At 40.2% G+C, this 20,422-nt stretch overlaps 1 protein-coding gene across 1 annotated transcript; it reads right to left on the bottom strand.

Moving 5' to 3' along the window:
• Positions 1 to 530: 530 nt before the first annotated feature.
• Positions 531 to 8,545, bottom strand: LOC308378539 (putative G-protein coupled receptor 141; the record flags this gene model as incomplete). Its single annotated transcript, XM_080855480.1, has 3 exons — positions 531 to 1,380; positions 3,722 to 4,161; positions 8,471 to 8,545. The coding sequence occupies 3 exons, from the start codon at positions 8,543 to 8,545 to the stop codon at positions 531 to 533; spliced, it is 1,365 nt and encodes a 454-aa protein (XP_080711606.1).
• Positions 8,546 to 20,422: the final 11,877 nt, after the last annotated feature.

The following is a 20,422-nucleotide window of genomic DNA, read 5'->3' on the forward strand; positions in this document are numbered from 1 at the left end:
AACATGTGCCTTGTGCTAATGGTTAGAGGCCAAACACAATGGCCAGCTCTCTCAACATCATGTGTATCTGTACTTAAACCTCCTTCAACCATGATTTTGTTAACTGCCACAGAACTAAACCACTTGTTACTACCTTTGTAAAATGTCATGGTGTTACTTCCTGTCTGCTAAGAAAAACCTGTTTGTACTCTGAAGTAGGCAATTTGTATGACTCAGCTGAACAGAAAAAATACATACTTTAAATACATTTTTTGATTAGCATTTTTTTTTTTAAATATATGTACATATTCAAAATTGGCTTAATACATTTTAGTTGCTCTGACCGGCACGCAACACATTTTCACCACATTCTACAGAAAGACTCAAAAAATATGACAGAAGATGTTTCAGGGTTTTCCATAGCTGACAAACGTAAGTTGAAACATAGGGTGGCCTTTGTTATAGTAATCATAATTAAACACTGTCTTAAACGTGCCAATAATACATCGGTGAAGTGCGTTACAAACAAACAAAATTGAAAAACAAATTGTTCAAAAAACCAGTGCCCTACCGCATGAATGACAAGCACCACGCCCGACAAAAAACAGCAAGTCAAGGCAGCTAAGAGCAGTGATGGCCAAGAAAATCTCATTTTCATCCTCAAACTCTGGGTTAGACAGGTAGTGCATGCGGAATATATGGTAAGGCACAAAACACACAAGCATAATCAGGACAAAACAGAGGCTCTTGACCTGCGCCCAGAACTCCTGTTGAGAAGATGAAGTAGCTCCATACTGCCTTATGATTGACAACATAATATGAGCCTGAATTCCGGCCAACGCGATGGGAACAATGAGGAAGACAGCGCTGATAAAATAATTTATCTCACGCACACCAGGGTCTTTCATCTTTAATCCAAATCTGAAGCAAGTGTGATCGTCGGACGCCTCTCCATATTTCAAGGAAAGCACAAGGGGTGCAACTATGAGAACAACTGCCCAAATTGCTGCGCTGGCACCAAGAGAGTGAAGTTTCCTGTAGAAGACTTGCCTCTCAGCCCGCTTGTAGAAACTGTGGTAGCGCAAAGTGAGCACGGCCACATAGATGAGAAAGGATATGTACATATGAACGTGGATCATGGCACTGACCACTCTACACACCCACGAGGGCAGGTCCCAACTGTTTCTGACATAGTAGTCGATGCGAAACGGGATGGAGGGCAGGAATAAAAGATGGGCCACGATGATGTTGAGGACTGCGACGGTGGTCACGGAGCGCAAATTTGATTTGAGCACGTTGATCATAAGGGCGATCCCCAATCCGCCAACGATCAGGACGACAGTGTAGATGCAGACAAGAGTTATCCTGGTGGGCGAGCTTGATAGCGACACATGCCGGTACCTGATGAAAACGAGAATCTTAAGTAGCCTAGTTTATATTGTCAAAGGTCTTTAGAGACTACAACAAATCTACATGCACCATGCAGGGTAAATTCTCATTAGGATATTTTTCACAGAAAAACACTTTATATTGCTTGCTTAGGTTAACTTCTGCGCAAAAGCTTTTAGAGGTGCAAATTCAGAGAGAGTCAGAGAGAGAGCAACTAAGGTACTTTTGTGAGAATTTTGTAACAACGATGGTAGGCAAGTTATTGTGTTGTATATAACTTATTAAATGGCTTTAAATGAAAATTCGGACAGCACCCCTCAACTTTCCAGTGGCATAAATACAGCTGGTACAATTCCACATGATTTTGTTAGTTTTAATATTTATATCCAGTCGAATTTAACCTCAATGTCTTGTAAAATGCCAGATTAAAGCAATATACCCAGCTCGTGAAGAAGTAGTCGTCACCGAAAATGAGGTGGTTGAGACGAAGGACGTGTTGGCGTTCATGTTGAACTGTGCAAGAGGTGGTTCATCATGCAGGCACTATATTAATACGTCCTGCGCTCAACAGTGAGAGACCGCCTACCCAACATGATTTCTGCGCAGGCAGCATTAATTGCAGAAGAGCATGAATGATGAACTTTGAACCAGATGTGAGCTGTGAGTGGGTAACTAAGCCTCCTCTTGCCCCACCTCTCTATGCAAGGGGTAAACCTTCAAGCGTTTTTAATTGGCTTGAAAGTGTGAATTGATAAGAATGGCTTGTGGTTTTGTGCTTTTGACATACTGAAAATAAACATGCATGTTACAGTTTATAGTGTTACTTTTTAGGGCTAAAGTTATATAGACCTTAGTGTCAGATCACACTTCAGTGAATGATGTGTTATTCTTTGCTTTAAGATGGGACATTTTTGAAGGTATAGAGATTGTGTGTATTGTAGTGCAGCATCTTTTTTCTGTGTCTTCGACACCTCACCATTTAAAAAAGTGCTGACATGCCTTTGCGGGGGGGAAAAAGTTGCACAGTAACACTCAACGATGGTATCAAAAGCAGAACATACTGGCTGTTTAAATGCCACTCTGAATTTCTTGAAATCAAGCGACATGGATTGGTTAACTTGTTTGCATTTATTAATTTGTTCATCCATCCATTCATTCAGTAGACCATGTTAAGAGCTTGCAAGGAAATGAACACACAACTTGGAGTTGTTTGCACCAGTTAAACTACAGAAACACTTTCTACATGGTCCTAACCCTGTGAACAGCTTTGTGTCAGATCACACTTATGTTTTTGAATGCACTTCATGCATTGTTTCCTTGCTGTGGATTTAACTGATTCAGAATACCTGGATCTCATTACCGTAAAAGGTCAGTTTCCATTTTCCAATTTCCCATACTAAATGTCAAGATGCAAATATAAGTGCTATGATACAAACACTGACATAAGGGGCCTATTCGGACACAGGATAATCCTGCTGTAAACTGAAGATTGAAAACAAATGTTTGTCTTTATGTACCGTCAGCTTCACAGACTCTTTATATTGGGCCATTTTAAACATTGACAAAAAGACTTCCTCTTACACAAGATGGACGTTTGACTCTCTCCCCACAACAGGCATCAGAGGAAACAGTGGCAGACACAGACAGCAAGAAACCAGGTCAAAGATGTCAAGAGACTAAATGCAACACTAGAGGGCAGCACTGAACATTTCACAGTATCATGCCTTTGACTTGCTAATTTATGACAAAAAAAAGGTTGGCATGAAGACCAATAAAATAGATAGATAGATAGATAGATAGATAAATACTTTATTAATCCCGTTGGGAAATTCTGGGATCTTGCAGCTCTCACATATTTACAATAATTACAAACAATATATACAGACATTACAAACAATACAATTCAGCTGTACATAAAGTGCATAATAATTAAAGTTTCATGGCAGCTGGGACAAATGACCTCCTATGTCGCTCAGTCCTTGATCTTATCGTGTTGAGCCGCCCGCTACGGAGGCTGCTTGACTGTCCTGCCAGGACATGGTGGAGGGGGTGATTAACATTGCCCATGATGGCCAAGAGCTTGCCCTGCATCCGTCTCTCTACCACAGTCCCCAGTGAGTCCAGGTGCTGCCCCACCACTGAGCTCGCCTTTCTGACTAGTTTGTCCAGCCGCCCAGTGTCCCTCTTAGATGTGTTGCCTCCCCAGCAGACTGCAGCAAAAAAGAGCACGCTCGCCATAACAGATTGGTAAAACATCCACAGCATCTCTTTATATATTATGAAGGACCTGAGTTTCCTCAGGAAGAACAATCTGCTCTGTCCCTTTTTACATGTTGCACCTGCGTTAGCTGACCAGTTCAGCTTGTCGTCATGATGCACCCCCAGGAACTTGTAGGTCTGCACCACCGCGATGTCCTTGCCCTGAATGTTAATAGGCTGCAAATGTGGCTTAGACCTATGAAAGTCAATGACCAACTCCTTAGTCTTGCTGGTGTTTAGGAGTAGGCCATTCCTGTCACTCCAGTCGCCGAAGGCTCTCGCCAGTTCCGTGTACTCCCCCTCCTGCTCCTCCCTCACACACGCCACTATAGCCGTGTTGTCAGAGTATTTTTGGGCGTGACAGGTCTCAGAATTGTAGATGAAGTCAGATGTGTAGAGGGTGAACAGGAACGGAGCCAGCACAGTCCCCTGCGGAGCCCCAGTGCTACTCACAACTATGTCAGATGCACAGCTCCCCACTCTGACAAACTGCGGCCGTCCTGTTAAATAGTCCGTGATCCAGGAATAGTCATCCTTTTGGGAAGGCCGGTGAATGTGTCATAGTGAGATTATTGAGAGTTGATGAGATACGGGTCAATACTATAATGACTGCATGTGCCGCATACCATGGTCTACTGCAACATGTATTTCGCAACATATGGTGTCTTATGTTGTGTATTCTGCTGTGTGGTGGCAGGTTGTGTAATACGGCTCATTGTCTTGTGTGGTGTTGGCTGGGAGGTCAATGTTGTGTAATGTTTCGCAGCCTTGCTGAGTGTAGAGTAGGGTCCTACATGTCTGATAAAGCACAGCGTGGCTTGGTAGAAAAAGCTCACCACGAGTTCCAATCCTAAAAGTAGTGAAAGATACTCTTAATTAGATAACAAAGTGTACAAACACACACACAAACACAGCCATCGGTGACATTGAGGTGCAATATGAAAGTGATTTCAGGCACATCATTTCTTTCATGCAACTGCTTGCTGGAAATTGGAACTGAATGCTCCTCGGATGCCATATTCATAGAAGATACTGATGAGTCCTGTACTTTTAATGCAACACAGGAAGTGTGAAGTTGCACTTCCTGATGAGATGCCATGTAACTTCTGCAATGAGTAAAGTATCGGTTGGTTACACTGTGCCTACTCCGTCATTTCTTATACATTAGAACATTACAGATACAATGTCTATCCATCCGTATTTGCAAAGTGGCGTAACTGTGTGAAATCAGCTGGCCCTGGGCAAAGGTGGTGTCTGAAGGCTTTTTTATGGTACTCCGTACGACACGTTTTTGGGCACAAAGGAACGCCTTCAGGTAGCTGGAACGCCTTCTCAGGTAGCTGAAACGCCCTCTCCGTGCTCTCCAGAGCCGTCGGACAGCTCTCCGTGTCCCCGCAAAAATTTCTGTCGGTCCGCTCATGGCGACGGATACTCCTTGGCCGTGATTGGCCCACTACGACATCATTTCCTTGAAAACTATTCCCTGTATATCACAATACATGAGCCGGCCAAGTAGCCTATTGCCAGAGAACCAGCACGGGCGACAGCAAATAAAATATTTGTCCAAACGACCTGAGCCCCACGGATTCAATGTCTCAACTGTTCATACTACTGACACATTGACGTATTTTGTGAATAGCCTGCCTTTATTTAACTCCGGCATCAACATATACTACATGCACTCGCTCACACTCGCTGTGATGCACTGCACTCGCTGTGATGTGTTTTCCTTTCATTTCACAACGTATTTACTTTATAATTCACGATAGCAGTTGCCCCTTCGTAAACATTGCTACACATTTTATTTGCTTAAAACACACAAGTATATCCTATAGGCTACTGTCAAATCAGAAAGAAAACAGCTGTCACTCGGCTATTACCTAACCAATACCTTTCAAACACGGTGATAGAATGAAGGACAATTGAGTTGGGAATACTATCAACAGGTTGACTTCACTAGCCTACTTATAAAGATATTTCAAATATGGAATGTTCAATGCTTATTCGCGCCAGCCGCAGTATCTCAATTTGCCAAGATGATGAATATGGATTATCCGTGTGCTCTGCCCTGCTATTGTTCTAACAATATGCCTACAATATTCCTTTTGTTTGAGTGTGGTTGTTTAGTGCGATATTCTAGTTAGGCTACTGTATATAAAGGAAGGCATTGCAACGGGAAAATCTCCTGAATCTCTTCTCATTGTGCTCCACCTGTCACGTCTCTGCGACCCACAAGTTGGGCTTCCACCACACTTCGAGACACGCTGCCGTTGGGGGAAATAATTACTATAGTTCATGTTTACTTGTATGAACTTTTAACTATTTCATGAAAGGTGTGGACTTGTACAACACTGTCAGTCGTTCAGATGTTGTGCCTATATCGTATCGTCTCGTCACATGATCAAATAGAGATTACAAAAATTACCCAGAAATCATTGCAAATCTGAATATGACGAAAATACCAAGGAAAATATAAGAACGTATTCATTTAATTTAATCGTTTTTTAACAGTTTCTATAGTGTAAGATAAGCATATCATTTTCTTGTAGATTGCAACTATTTCTCCCACAAAAAATACCTACCATGAAAGAGATAAATTTGCCCTTTCAGGTGTATATCTAACATTAGACAAAGCAAGAAAGGTGTATGTCTGCTGACACCTGTTGCATTTCAGTAGCGACAGCTGGTGAGAGGGAAGTAAGTAAAAGTTGAGCAGGAGAGGGAAAGCCAACTAACGATTTCCATCGCACGAAACTGTCATGGGGTAGCTTGTCTTTCGGCACTTAAACCGTTACTCCCCCTACTGTTCTGGAAGAGAATTGTTTTCAGCACCCACAGCCGTTGGAGTACTATAAAGGGACACAAATGCTAACTAGTACGTACTATCAGGCCGCCCGCCCACTGTCCAACTATCCGACACGACTGTTTTGAGTACTGTATAAGGGCCTTGACTGACACAAACAACCAAAAACGTCCTTGTGCAAACAAGGAAGCACAACCGAAATTACCATTATACCTTGATAGGTGAAAATTCACCCTAGTTACCTCAGGACTCCGGAGCTGCATGTAAGTACTTTATTAGACAAAGAACAATTGCAATTGGGCTCACCCCCAGCACAAAGCTGAAAGTAAAAGCAATGATAAACACATCGCGCAAGGTTTATATAGACAGGAGTTAAGTGTTCAACAGGGAAAACCATGTGGTGGATTTCTAACGTTCCGAGGCTCCCAGTATTGCGAGGATGGCAGTTTTGCACAAAGTCGGAAGAGGCACAGTTCCCTTCTTATCGCCTCTGTTCTAAACATGCTCTTGTAGGCTATATATGCAGACTAAGTGGCACCTAATAATCTAAGTTACACTCACACACACATAGAAACTCAGAAAAGCCTTGTTCCTGCTTACATAAGTACATGATTCAAAGGTTATTAATAATACAAGGCACTTGATTATTATATTCTTAAGTCATTAACAGTGCTTAGAAATTCTCTATCATACCTCAACACAGATCACACCACATGTAGAAAGTCTCAAGCACAGTGGAAATGTGAACCACTAAACTGACTTTTTATGTCATCTGTGTAGACAAACATCTGACTTCCGATGTCAAACCTTCTTATCACCTCTGATCCAAACATGGACAAAAGGTTTCTTCTGTTACGCACATAGCTCTTACACATATGCAAAGTAAGCGGCGTCAACACCTAATAATCTAAGTTACACTGAAAAGCCATGTTCCTGCTTACATAAGCACATGTTTCATAAAAGGTAATTATTAATATAAGGCACTTCAGTAAGTGTAATTTATAACAATATCAGAACAACACTCAACATACAGAGACCTAATATGAAATAAAAGTACACCGTACAGAAAAGTGAACATAAATTAAGAAGTCTTGAACTGCACTGAAATAAAACAGACTGGATGATTCACATGGACAAAGAGTGAAACAAAAATATATATAACCAATATATAACCTGATCGCTGCATTTATGAAATATGCCTTTCATTTTCACTACAGCTATTCATTATCTTCTGGCGTAATTTTGACATATTGAAAACCCCACTCAGTAATGTCATCTACCTTCTGACCATTACAGTGTGTTTGTGAGTGTGTCTGACATCTCTGTCCATTTCTGGCTCAACATAAACAAGCACCTACAACCACATGGCAAAAATGATGAAATAACCAACTCTGACTAAAAGTATTTTTTCGACTAAAAGTATATAACAGCTTTTCTACATAAACCACTGATTACATTGGGGTTGAAATTCTGGTTTTGAGAAGTGATTGTATTTGTATTAATTGTTCATGCAAGCCCATTACTTCACTTACAACAACAACAGAATGACGTGAGGTATTCAACATCTCATTCGCCATTCCCACCATCCAATGCTTATTTCACATGTGTGTATAACCGACAACCCTTCCTTACGGTCCAGTCCCTCTGCTCCGCTCTGGAACTGTGTTTCACCACGACCTGTGATGGAGGGAGTGGCCCATTCTGCACTGGACTACAAGGTCGGCTCCTCTAGCTCTCTGTCCTGTGGGTGTGCTCCAAAAACACTCTGGTGTTTATACACAGTCCAGGCTCTGAGAATGGGAAACAAAAAAGTATCTCAGACTGAGCCAGCCATATACTATTCAAGCCAAAATAACACATTGCTTGAGGAGGTAATCTGCTTGACGGTTGAGTTAAATACCAACAAACTTTCACCGGAATCATCAATTCACAACAAGCCTGTAAGTCCTCAAAAAATAGAACATTTGTACAAAACGTCAGTCCTTGATATTCTAGTATTCCTGCCACTAGTGTTGCAGGAACACAGACTGACTTACTCACCTCCATGAAAGAGTCATTTAGTATTCCCACACGTGGGGGATGAAGCATCCAGACAGCAGCCCGGACCCGCACCATTTGTCCTGTTTCCCCCCAGCTTACCACTCAACCTTGCTTGCTTGCTGTTTCACAGAATTCTCAGAACACTTGCACCTCTTTACATGATGATAAATGGCTGCTATAAGAAAGAAGACGGCCTGTCTGCTGTTGTTTCTTTTTAATGTGACCTAATGATTCCTAACAGCAGACGGAGACTAATCACACTTTATGTTTCTCATATAGTTCACCATACAAAGATATCAGTGTATTTCATTTCAGATCTTCCCCTTAATAAATACAGGGAATGAAATAACGGATTTGAATGAAAATATTGGTCTTGGTGTAACTACAGTGATGACAAATTAGAGGAAAACTCAGTCAGGTTGCTTTCACAGATATTCTCCAGTTAGAGGAGTTCCTCCTCTTCCTCAGGAGGATAAAGATGTGACAGAATCGCAATAAGCACGCTAAAGTTGAAGAAGGGACCGGAGGCAGAGTCAGGTTTCTTGAGTTGTATTTCAGCGTGGAGACCCCCTCTCAGCTCCAATCAGAGAAAGGCCTACCCGACAGCAGAATGCGTTGGCATGTTTACAATTCAGTCAGGTAGAATGCAATAGGGCAGGTAAGGACCACACCCTTTAGGTGAGAGAAAGGGGCAGACAGTTGGGAGAGGGGTTCCTCTATGGGGGGAGGGGGGTGATACCAAGTTACAAAGGGTTTTAGCGGGAAGAGGGGGAGGGGGGTCACATGTAATTTGCTTAGGGAGAGACAGACAGAGTACACATCCAAAGTGAGTTGCAGATACAACATAAGGAGTTAGTGTCTTACTACAACAGAATAGCAATGTTTCCAGTTCCATAAGATGTTTGTCTCGGAGTGAGATATGATTTATGCTGACATAACATCAAAAACACACCAGTAAGACACAACTCCAATAACACACAACACTGAGCTGCTTTCAAGAAAACAAGACACCATATGTACTACAATTCACTTGCAAATCATTTATGAATCTGATTTTAATGAAAACATTTCACCCCAGATCAATCAGTCCATGAAGGTTCAAGAGGAATTGGTCCTAAATACCAGTCAGGATTTCAAAAGAACTCTTCTCACCAAAATACATGATCACCAGCTCTCGCCAGTCATTGCCAGGAACAGATATGTGAACATGAACTCGGCTCTTTTTTTTTCATCTCTTTTCATCTTATCAACTTTAAAATCTCTGGCAGGTTTTTATGGAGGACTGAAAGTGCCAAAATTCAATAAATAAATACACCATCAATAATTATTTAAATGTGTCATTAATTAATTCAAATTGGAATTAAATACATAAATGTTTCAATAAATGTGTCATTAATTATTAAATACCAATTCATTTTATGTAAAAAAAAAACACATTTAATTATTTCACTATTTAATTAATTATGTCATGGTCCTGTGTTGCAGCGCATCAATTATTTATTTTATCTGTCAAACTCACCCATCAAAGTCAGTGGCCTGATTCCTAAAACCTGATTGGTTACCCTGCACATCAAGTCAAGGCTTACCGATTCAAGATATTTGGATTGACGCAGGCCTCATTCCTAAACACTGTGTCAAACAAAACTTTTTCTTAAACGCTAAAAATCCAGAGCATGCGAGATGAAGAAAACGGAAAATCGATCCAGTAGTGGACCATGGATTAAATACCTCGAAAGCAATTTAGCCATCAACAGAAATGCAAAACAAAATTGAAAAGTCAGTAAGGAAAGCTAAAATGTATGGGGAAATACGAGGAGAGTTGGATAGCAGGGTTCAAAATGACAACAGACCTAACTAGAATGCGTTTCGTGAACGAACTGCGAGAGTGTGCTTGCTCTGTGACAGAGAGAACAAGTGCCAATGAATTAACATGTATTTACATCTACTCAATCAGTGTAGTGGGGCCTTCTTCCAATATATTTTAGCAAGCAACCAAGCTCAACCATTATATTTTGGCTCCACTGACGTTTAGACATATGAGGGTATCTTTGTTGTTCTGTTTTTGTTTGTTTGTTTGCTTGTTTATTGTGAAAGGGTCTAGTGTGTTACATTTGGTCATAGCCTAATAGTTCCAGAGTTTCGTTATACTGACTTACTGAGCTAAGTGAATTGTTGAAATTGTTATCTTGGTAAAAGGAAACATCTCTGCAACAATATTGGAATGAATGCGGTTACATAGCCAGCTTTACTTAAAGTTTATTGTAAGATAGGCCTATATGTTAGACTTAATGCAGTTCTCTCTCAACAGTGATGTCTGGCTTGTTATATGTTTTATCCATATAAGGAGGGGGCAGCTAAACTCGAAGACTCTCAGAAAATATCTAAAGTGTAGCTCACTAAACTAGAAATATATTGAAATGCCATGAGATGTAGGCCTACCACTAACCATTTCACATTTACAGACATAAACCTATAGACATGACACAAAACATCTTCCAAAGACTTTATTATCTCAGCTGCATTATTCAGTAGCACAAAGTAGTCTATTACATTCATATTTACTTCATGTAACCCTGCCATAGCGATACAACACCTTTTTGACAGCCTATATAGCCTAATTGCAAAATTAAATATATAAATAAATACTACACTGAAATAACGCAAACAAAGTGAATCTACAGTGAGCCAACGCTCGTCCACTGACAGTGTGGAAGAATGACAGCGACGTGAGCCAGGCCACATTCCAAGATTACGTTACTAGAAATGTCACTTTACATGAGCTTTGTTCATAAGCCATGCAGTCCATAAAATAGGAATACTCTGTGTACTAACAGTATAGTAAGACCGGTCATATGTTCAGAGAGCTTTCTAGCAACCAACAAGTTACAAGTAGGATAAACATATTAGCGAAATCTGCGTTGTCGACAGACCATCGTTTTGACTGGAGTTTTGATGTGCTTGTTAGCACCAAGTGGATTACCTCATCTACAATACATATGGGCTTGGACTCAAATCACTAGTAGGCCTACTTCACGATCTTCTATGGTTACCAGCAGATAAGGTAAATAATAATCGCCATATTTGCTTTAATGTTTTATAGAGTAAGAGGCTATGTGTAGGCTATTAGCTAATCAGAAATGTTGTAGATGCCAGAGTTGGCAACTATGGCTCAGATTTAGGTTGTTATCCATCAACATTCATTTTACAACTTACATTAGTTTCGTTGTCATTCGACTCGAAAATCTCTGGCTCAATTTGGCAAAGCACTACTGCTCTCTCCAGGGTAAACATACGTGGACCTCTCGGTGCTGTCATTTTGCCAATCTGGCTGGCTGAGGTAATCGAGTGATTAGAGAAGGCTACAAAGTGGAATACTAAGCAGTTTGTAGCGGGAAAAATTGAGAGTGAAATGTAACAAATTATACTGTATAATTACCAATGTCACAAATAGCTTAGCGGTAATATGAATAGCTTAAATGGGATGGCTACATTAGCCAGCTAGTTAGGAGAATCTCCGCTCTCTTTCTCTTATACCATCCTGTTCTGCAGCGAAGGCACATCACGTAATAACGTTATCATTTCTCAAAATAGTTAAATACAAATATATATATAGCTTTTAAGATAAAAATATGTCCAATAAGGCTTAAAGAATTAAATCAGGTGTGTAGATGAAGTTCAGCAACAGCATTTCTAGTGTTTATATCCATGATTGTATGCTGGTCGTCGCTGGCCGTCAACTGCCGTTACAGGAGAATACAGAGCTTCGCCTTAGTGGGTGACGTCACAATGGCTCAACCTTCCCCATGTTAGTCAATGAGAGAAAAAGGGGATGAAAAAGAGGGATAAAAAAGGAGTGGCAAAGAGTATCGCCACGAAAAGTCATAGCAGCTTGCACCGGATCGGGCCGGACGTTTTGGTGTTTGAATGGCGTCTCTAGCTCAATCGGGCGAGGAGTAGTTAGCTGCAAGAAAAACGTACGGAATAAATAAAGAAAACTTGACGATAACAATACTGTGCTTCCCTTCGGGCAAGCACACTAATAATCGCCATATTTGCTTTAATGTTTTATAGAGTAAGAGGCTATGTGTAGGCTATTAGCTAATCAGAAATGTTGTAGATGCCAGAGTTGGCAACTATGGCTCAGATTTAGGTTGTTATCCATCAACATTCATTTTACAACTTACATTAGTTTCGTTGTCATTCGACTCGAAAATCTCTGGCTCAATTTGGCAAAGCACTACTGCTCTCTCCAGGGTAAACATACGTGGACCTCTCGGTGCTGTCATTTTGCCAATCTGGCTGGCTGAGGTAATCGAGTGATTAGAGAAGGCTACAAAGTGGAATACTAAGCAGTTTGTAGCGGGAAAAATTGAGAGTGAAATGTAACAAATTATACTGTATAATTACCAATGTCACAAATAGCTTAGCGGTAATATGAATAGCTTAAATGGGATGGCTACATTAGCCAGCTAGTTAGGAGAATCTCCGCTCTCTTTCTCTTATACCATCCTGTTCTGCAGCGAAGGCACATCACGTAATAACGTTATCATTTCTCAAAATAGTTAAATACAAATATATATATAGCTTTTAAGATAAAAATATGTCCAATAAGGCTTAAAGAATTAAATCAGGTGTGTAGATGAAGTTCAGCAACAGCATTTCTAGTGTTTATATCCATGATTGTATGCTGGTCGTCGCTGGCCGTCAACTGCCGTTACAGGAGAATACAGAGCTTCGCCTTAGTGGGTGACGTCACAATGGCTCAACCTTCCCCATGTTAGTCAATGAGAGAAAAAGGGGATGAAAAAGAGGGATAAAAAAGGAGTGGCAAAGAGTATCGCCACGAAAAGTCATAGCAGCTTGCACCGGATCGGGCCGGACGTTTTGGTGTTTGAATGGCGTCTCTAGCTCAATCGGGCGAGGAGTAGTTAGCTGCAAGAAAAACGTACGGAATAAATAAAGAAAACTTGACGATAACAATACTGTGCTTCCCTTCGGGCAAGCACACTAATAATCGCCATATTTGCTTTAATGTTTTATAGAGTAAGAGGCTATGTGTAGGCTATTAGCTAATCAGAAATGTTGTAGATGCCAGAGTTGGCAACTATGGCTCAGATTTAGGTTGTTATCCATCAACATTCATTTTACAACTTACATTAGTTTCGTTGTCATTCGACTCGAAAATCTCTGGCTCAATTTGGCAAAGCACTACTGCTCTCTCCAGGGTAAACATACGTGGACCTCTCGGTGCTGTCATTTTGCCAATCTGGCTGGCTGAGGTAATCGAGTGATTAGAGAAGGCTACAAAGTGGAATACTAAGCAGTTTGTAGCGGGAAAAATTGAGAGTGAAATGTAACAAATTATACTGTATAATTACCAATGTCACAAATAGCTTAGCGGTAATATGAATAGCTTAAATGGGATGGCTACATTAGCCAGCTAGTTAGGAGAATCTCCGCTCTCTTTCTCTTATACCATCCTGTTCTGCAGCGAAGGCACATCACGTAATAACGTTATCATTTCTCAAAATAGTTAAATACAAATATATATATAGCTTTTAAGATAAAAATATGTCCAATAAGGCTTAAAGAATTAAATCAGGTGTGTAGATGAAGTTCAGCAACAGCATTTCTAGTGTTTATATCCATGATTGTATGCTGGTCGTCGCTGGCCGTCAACTGCCGTTACAGGAGAATACAGAGCTTCGCCTTAGTGGGTGACGTCACAATGGCTCAACCTTCCCCATGTTAGTCAATGAGAGAAAAAGGGGATGAAAAAGAGGGATAAAAAAGGAGTGGCAAAGAGTATCGCCACGAAAAGTCATAGCAGCTTGCACCGGATCGGGCCGGACGTTTTGGTGTTTGAATGGCGTCTCTAGCTCAATCGGGCGAGGAGTAGTTAGCTGCAAGAAAAACGTACGGAATAAATAAAGAAAACTTGACGATAACAATACTGTGCTTCCCTTCGGGCAAGCACACTAATAATCGCCATATTTGCTTTAATGTTTTATAGAGTAAGAGGCTATGTGTAGGCTATTAGCTAATCAGAAATGTTGTAGATGCCAGAGTTGGCAACTATGGCTCAGATTTAGGTTGTTATCCATCAACATTCATTTTACAACTTACATTAGTTTCGTTGTCATTCGACTCGAAAATCTCTGGCTCAATTTGGCAAAGCACTACTGCTCTCTCCAGGGTAAACATACGTGGACCTCTCGGTGCTGTCATTTTGCCAATCTGGCTGGCTGAGGTAATCGAGTGATTAGAGAAGGCTACAAAGTGGAATACTAAGCAGTTTGTAGCGGGAAAAATTGAGAGTGAAATGTAACAAATTATACTGTATAATTACCAATGTCACAAATAGCTTAGCGGTAATATGAATAGCTTAAATGGGATGGCTACATTAGCCAGCTAGTTAGGAGAATCTCCGCTCTCTTTCTCTTATACCATCCTGTTCTGCAGCGAAGGCACATCACGTAATAACGTTATCATTTCTCAAAATAGTTAAATACAAATATATATATAGCTTTTAAGATAAAAATATGTCCAATAAGGCTTAAAGAATTAAATCAGGTGTGTAGATGAAGTTCAGCAACAGCATTTCTAGTGTTTATATCCATGATTGTATGCTGGTCGTCGCTGGCCGTCAACTGCCGTTACAGGAGAATACAGAGCTTCGCCTTAGTGGGTGACGTCACAATGGCTCAACCTTCCCCATGTTAGTCAATGAGAGAAAAAGGGGATGAAAAAGAGGGATAAAAAAGGAGTGGCAAAGAGTATCGCCACGAAAAGTCATAGCAGCTTGCACCGGATCGGGCCGGACGTTTTGGTGTTTGAATGGCGTCTCTAGCTCAATCGGGCGAGGAGTAGTTAGCTGCAAGAAAAACGTACGGAATAAATAAAGAAAACTTGACGATAACAATACTGTGCTTCCCTTCGGGCAAGCACACTAATAATCGCCATATTTGCTTTAATGTTTTATAGAGTAAGAGGCTATGTGTAGGCTATTAGCTAATCAGAAATGTTGTAGATGCCAGAGTTGGCAACTATGGCTCAGATTTAGGTTGTTATCCATCAACATTCATTTTACAACTTACATTAGTTTCGTTGTCATTCGACTCGAAAATCTCTGGCTCAATTTGGCAAAGCACTACTGCTCTCTCCAGGGTAAACATACGTGGACCTCTCGGTGCTGTCATTTTGCCAATCTGGCTGGCTGAGGTAATCGAGTGATTAGAGAAGGCTACAAAGTGGAATACTAAGCAGTTTGTAGCGGGAAAAATTGAGAGTGAAATGTAACAAATTATACTGTATAATTACCAATGTCACAAATAGCTTAGCGGTAATATGAATAGCTTAAATGGGATGGCTACATTAGCCAGCTAGTTAGGAGAATCTCCGCTCTCTTTCTCTTATACCATCCTGTTCTGCAGCGAAGGCACATCACGTAATAACGTTATCATTTCTCAAAATAGTTAAATACAAATATATATATAGCTTTTAAGATAAAAATATGTCCAATAAGGCTTAAAGAATTAAATCAGGTGTGTAGATGAAGTTCAGCAACAGCATTTCTAGTGTTTATATCCATGATTGTATGCTGGTCGTCGCTGGCCGTCAACTGCCGTTACAGGAGAATACAGAGCTTCGCCTTAGTGGGTGACGTCACAATGGCTCAACCTTCCCCATGTTAGTCAATGAGAGAAAAAGGGGATGAAAAAGAGGGATAAAAAAGGAGTGGCAAAGAGTATCGCCACGAAAAGTCATAGCAGCTTGCACCGGATCGGGCCGGACGTTTTGGTGTTTGAATGGCGTCTCTAGCTCAATCGGGCGAGGAGTAGTTAGCTGCAAGAAAAACGTACGGAATAAATAAAGAAAACTTGACGATAACAATACTGTGCTTCCCTTCGGGCAAGCACACTAATAACAAACACATTACAAACTAGAATGCGTTTCGTGAACGAACTGCGAGAGTGTGCTTGCTCTGTGACAGAGAGAACAAGTGCCTATGAATTAACATGTATTTACATCTACTCAATCAGTGTATTGGGGCCTTCTTCCAATATATTTTAGAAAGAAACCAAGCTCAACCATTATTTTTTGGCTCCACTGACGTTTAGACATATGAGGGCATCTCAGAGTTTCGTTATACTGACTTACTGAGCTAAGTTAATTGTTGAAATTGCTATCTTGGTAAAAGGAAACATCTCTGCAACAATATTGGAAAGAATGCGGTTACATAGCCAGCTTTACTTAAAGTTTATTGTAAGATAGGCCTTTATGTTAGACTTAATGCAGTTAGAGTTAGACTGTAGGTCTAGTATCAAACGTAAGCAACACTTTTACTGTATAGATAGAGAGCACGTGTATCACATTGGTTTATAGTCTGTCAAATTAGTTCTAGTTATTGGTGTTCGTTGGCATAACAAGTTAGTCTTCTCTTATAAGCCTAGGTAGTACATCTGATTAGAGCTAGCAACCATGAATTGCAGATTAAGGGGTCCCCTATCTCAGTGTTCATTTTGGCAGCTATTTTTAGATTCAGTCTTAAGACAAAAATGCATATTAGTTTTAGTCACATTTAGTCATAGTTATCCTTCTTAGTTTCAGTCTAGTTTTCGAAAACTCATTACAATTTAGTCTAGTTTTAGGCACATTTAAAATTCCATATTATGTAGTAACCTGACCAAAGACACGGACAACGGAGAACGATGTATCAACATGTAGCTTTATGTAGAATCTTAGAAGTGTCGCCATACAGAGTAGCCACAGGTCTTTTTACTCGTGCATTCACAGAACAAAGGAAATGCATAATGCCAGTGTCACTTTATAGTAGAGCCCCGCCTGGTGGTACAACAGAGAACTACTATCTTAAACATTACAACAGTTTTAGTCACATTTAGTCATAGTTATCCTTCTTAGTTTCAGTCTAGTTTTCGAAAACTCATTACAATTTAGTCTAGTTTTAGGCACATTTAAAATTCCATATTATAGCTACATTAAACTCCTTCCCTTCCCTTCTCAGGCCCAGGGACCTCCAGTGTTGTGTCAACTGCATAGTAGTCTAGCTTGCAGTACTTAAATTGTGGATGCAATTAGTCTCCAAGATACAGATCTCATGCCTACAGCTGAATTCGAATTTGTTTGTAATAAATAATCGAATGTGATGATGAAGTACGGTACGCAGCGTCTTAACTGAAGCTCAACTCAACTATTACAGCAGCTAGCTTGCCGCTAACGCTAACGCTAACTGAAAACACATCGGAACACATAGTGGCTAGCTAGGTAGCTAGCTGCTAATAAGTAACATATATAAGTAACACATCAGAAGTAATGAATCAAGTGTACTGATATTAAATGTACTACTAACATGCCATTCTTAAATTAAAGCCAGTGACATGATGGTTAACGATTAACGAGTTAACGATGGATACCGACAATTAGCATACCTAGCTAGGTAGCATTACCATTGGATTTCAATGGCAGTTATGCTAGCTCTGGCTATCCAGTCAAAGGAGCCTTGTTTCTGGACACGTATCACTTGACGAGCGGGGACAATACAGTCATCTGGAAAGTTTAAAATGATACTAAACGAAGGGAAATCTACTGTATGGAGATATTTCTGCTCAGTAGACAATGCAGATTCTAATTAGGCTGGTGGATATGTCCAATGTAAGAAGTGTGAAGTTTTAATGAAATATGATTGATGCAACTGTCGTTCTCCACAACAACTTGGATTAACCTGGATGGCTGTAGTTTCAGAACGAACGTCAATGGTAAGACTTGTCGGTTGTGCCTCTGTTGGTGTCTCGTAAAAGGTGAGTTTTATTAAAGCATAGCGTGTGTATTGTGTAGCTATTTCATTCCGAGATGGCATGGGAGTAAAATACTCCGCTCTGCTGCTGGTATACAGACAGCCGGAAAGGTTAACAAACGGAATGAAATAGCTACACATTACACACGCTATGCCTTAATAAAACCCACGTTACTCACATACTGGTTAACACTGTTAGAGCGGGTGTAAACTGTACCTGAAACTGTTGCGACTTGCCACTACATTCGTTTTAATATTTTGCACTCTATCTAACCACTTATGGCATTTAAGAGAGCTTCGCCTTCTTCTATCTCAACTGATCTAATTTCAGTTGGCTAGAGCGTGTGACGTCACAATGGCTCAACCTTCCACCATGTTAGTCAATGAGAGAAAAAGGGGATGAAAAAGAGGGATAAAAAAGGAGTGGCAAGGGGTACCGCCACGAAAAGTCATAGCAGCTTGCACCGGATCGGGCCGGACGTTTTGGTGTTTGAATGGCGTCTCTAGCTCAATCGGGCGAGGAGTAGTTAGCTGCAAGAAAAACGTACGGAATAAATAAATAAATAAACTAGAATGCGTTTCGTGAACGAACTGTGAGAGTGTGCTTGCTCTGTGACAGAGAGAACAAGTGCCTATGAATTAACATGTATTTACATCTACTCAATCAGTGTAGTGGGGCCTTCTTCCAATATATTTTAGCAAGCAACCAAGCTCAACCATTATATTTTGGCTCCACTGACGTTTAGACATATGAGGGTATCTCAGAGTTTCGTTATACTGACTTACTGAGCTAAGTGAATTGTTGAAATTGCTATCTTGGTAAAAGGAAACATCTCTGCAACAATATTGGAATGAATGCGGTTACATAGCCAGCTTTACTTAAAGTTTATTGTAAGATAGGCCTATATGTTAGACTTAATGCAGTTAGAGTTAGACTGTAGGTCTAGTATCAAACGTAAGCAACACGTTTACTGTATAGATAGAGAGCACGTGTATCACATTGGTTTATAGTCTGTCAAATTAGTTCTAGTTATTGGTGTTCGTTGGCATAAAAAGTTAGTCTTCTCTTATAAGCCTAGGTAGTACATCTGATTAGAGCTAGCAACCATGAATTGCAGATTAAGGGGTCCCCTATCTCAGTGTTCATTTTAGCAGCTATTTTTAGATTCAGTCTTAAGACAAAAATGCATATTAGTTTTAGTCACATTTAGTCATAGTTATCCTTCTTAGTTTCAGTCTAGTTTTCGAAAACTCATTACAATTTAGTCTAGTTTTAGGCACATTTAAAATTCCATATTATAGCCACATTAAACTCCTTCCCTTCCCTTCTCAGGCCCAGGGACCTCCTGTGTTGTGTCTACTGCATAGTAGTCTAGCTTGCAGTACTTAAATTGTGGATGCAATTAGTCTCCAAGATACAGATCAGCTGAATTCCAATTAAATCAATGTAAATAATAATTCAAGGCAATACTTGATTAACAGAATTGTCATTCAAATATATGAGAATATCACGTCTAGATTAAATCAACCACATATCCTCCATATGAAATGCTGTGAAATCTCATTACCAACAGATTTAGCTAGACGGATAGTTTTGACAGTTGAAAGTGGTGTCTATGATTATAATAACAATTGCCCAAATAAACAAGGCTATTCAAACCAGTCACATATTCATTTATTTTTTGCTTGATTAATGTTGTGCGTAGCCTGTCCGAAATTGTTATCTTGGTAAAAGGAAACATACTGCAATGAGTTTACTAGCTAGCTATCAAAAGCTAGTATAACTTGGGATATGCTACCTCATTGTTAGCTAACGTTAGCTAGCTAAACGTTTACCGAGGCTAACGTGAAGCTTCAATCGAAAATGATTAGCTAGCCCTGTCCTTTAGCCCATACTGCAATGAGTTTACTAGCTAGCTATCAAAAGCTAGTATAACTTGGGATATGCTACCTCATAGTTAGCTAACGTTAGCTAGCTAAACGTTTACCGAGGCTAACGTGAAGCTTCAATCAAAAATTATTAGCTAGCTTTCCAAGCTAGCTGACACAACCTAAACACTCGACTGCCCCTTTGAAGTCAACTTAACGTTGGCTAATATATTCTAATAACTAGTTATCATTGACAGTTACAAGCTAAT

Source organism: Sprattus sprattus, assembly GCF_963457725.1.
Source record: "Sprattus sprattus genome assembly, chromosome: 17".
NCBI lineage: Eukaryota > Metazoa > Chordata > Actinopteri > Clupeiformes > Clupeidae > Sprattus > Sprattus sprattus.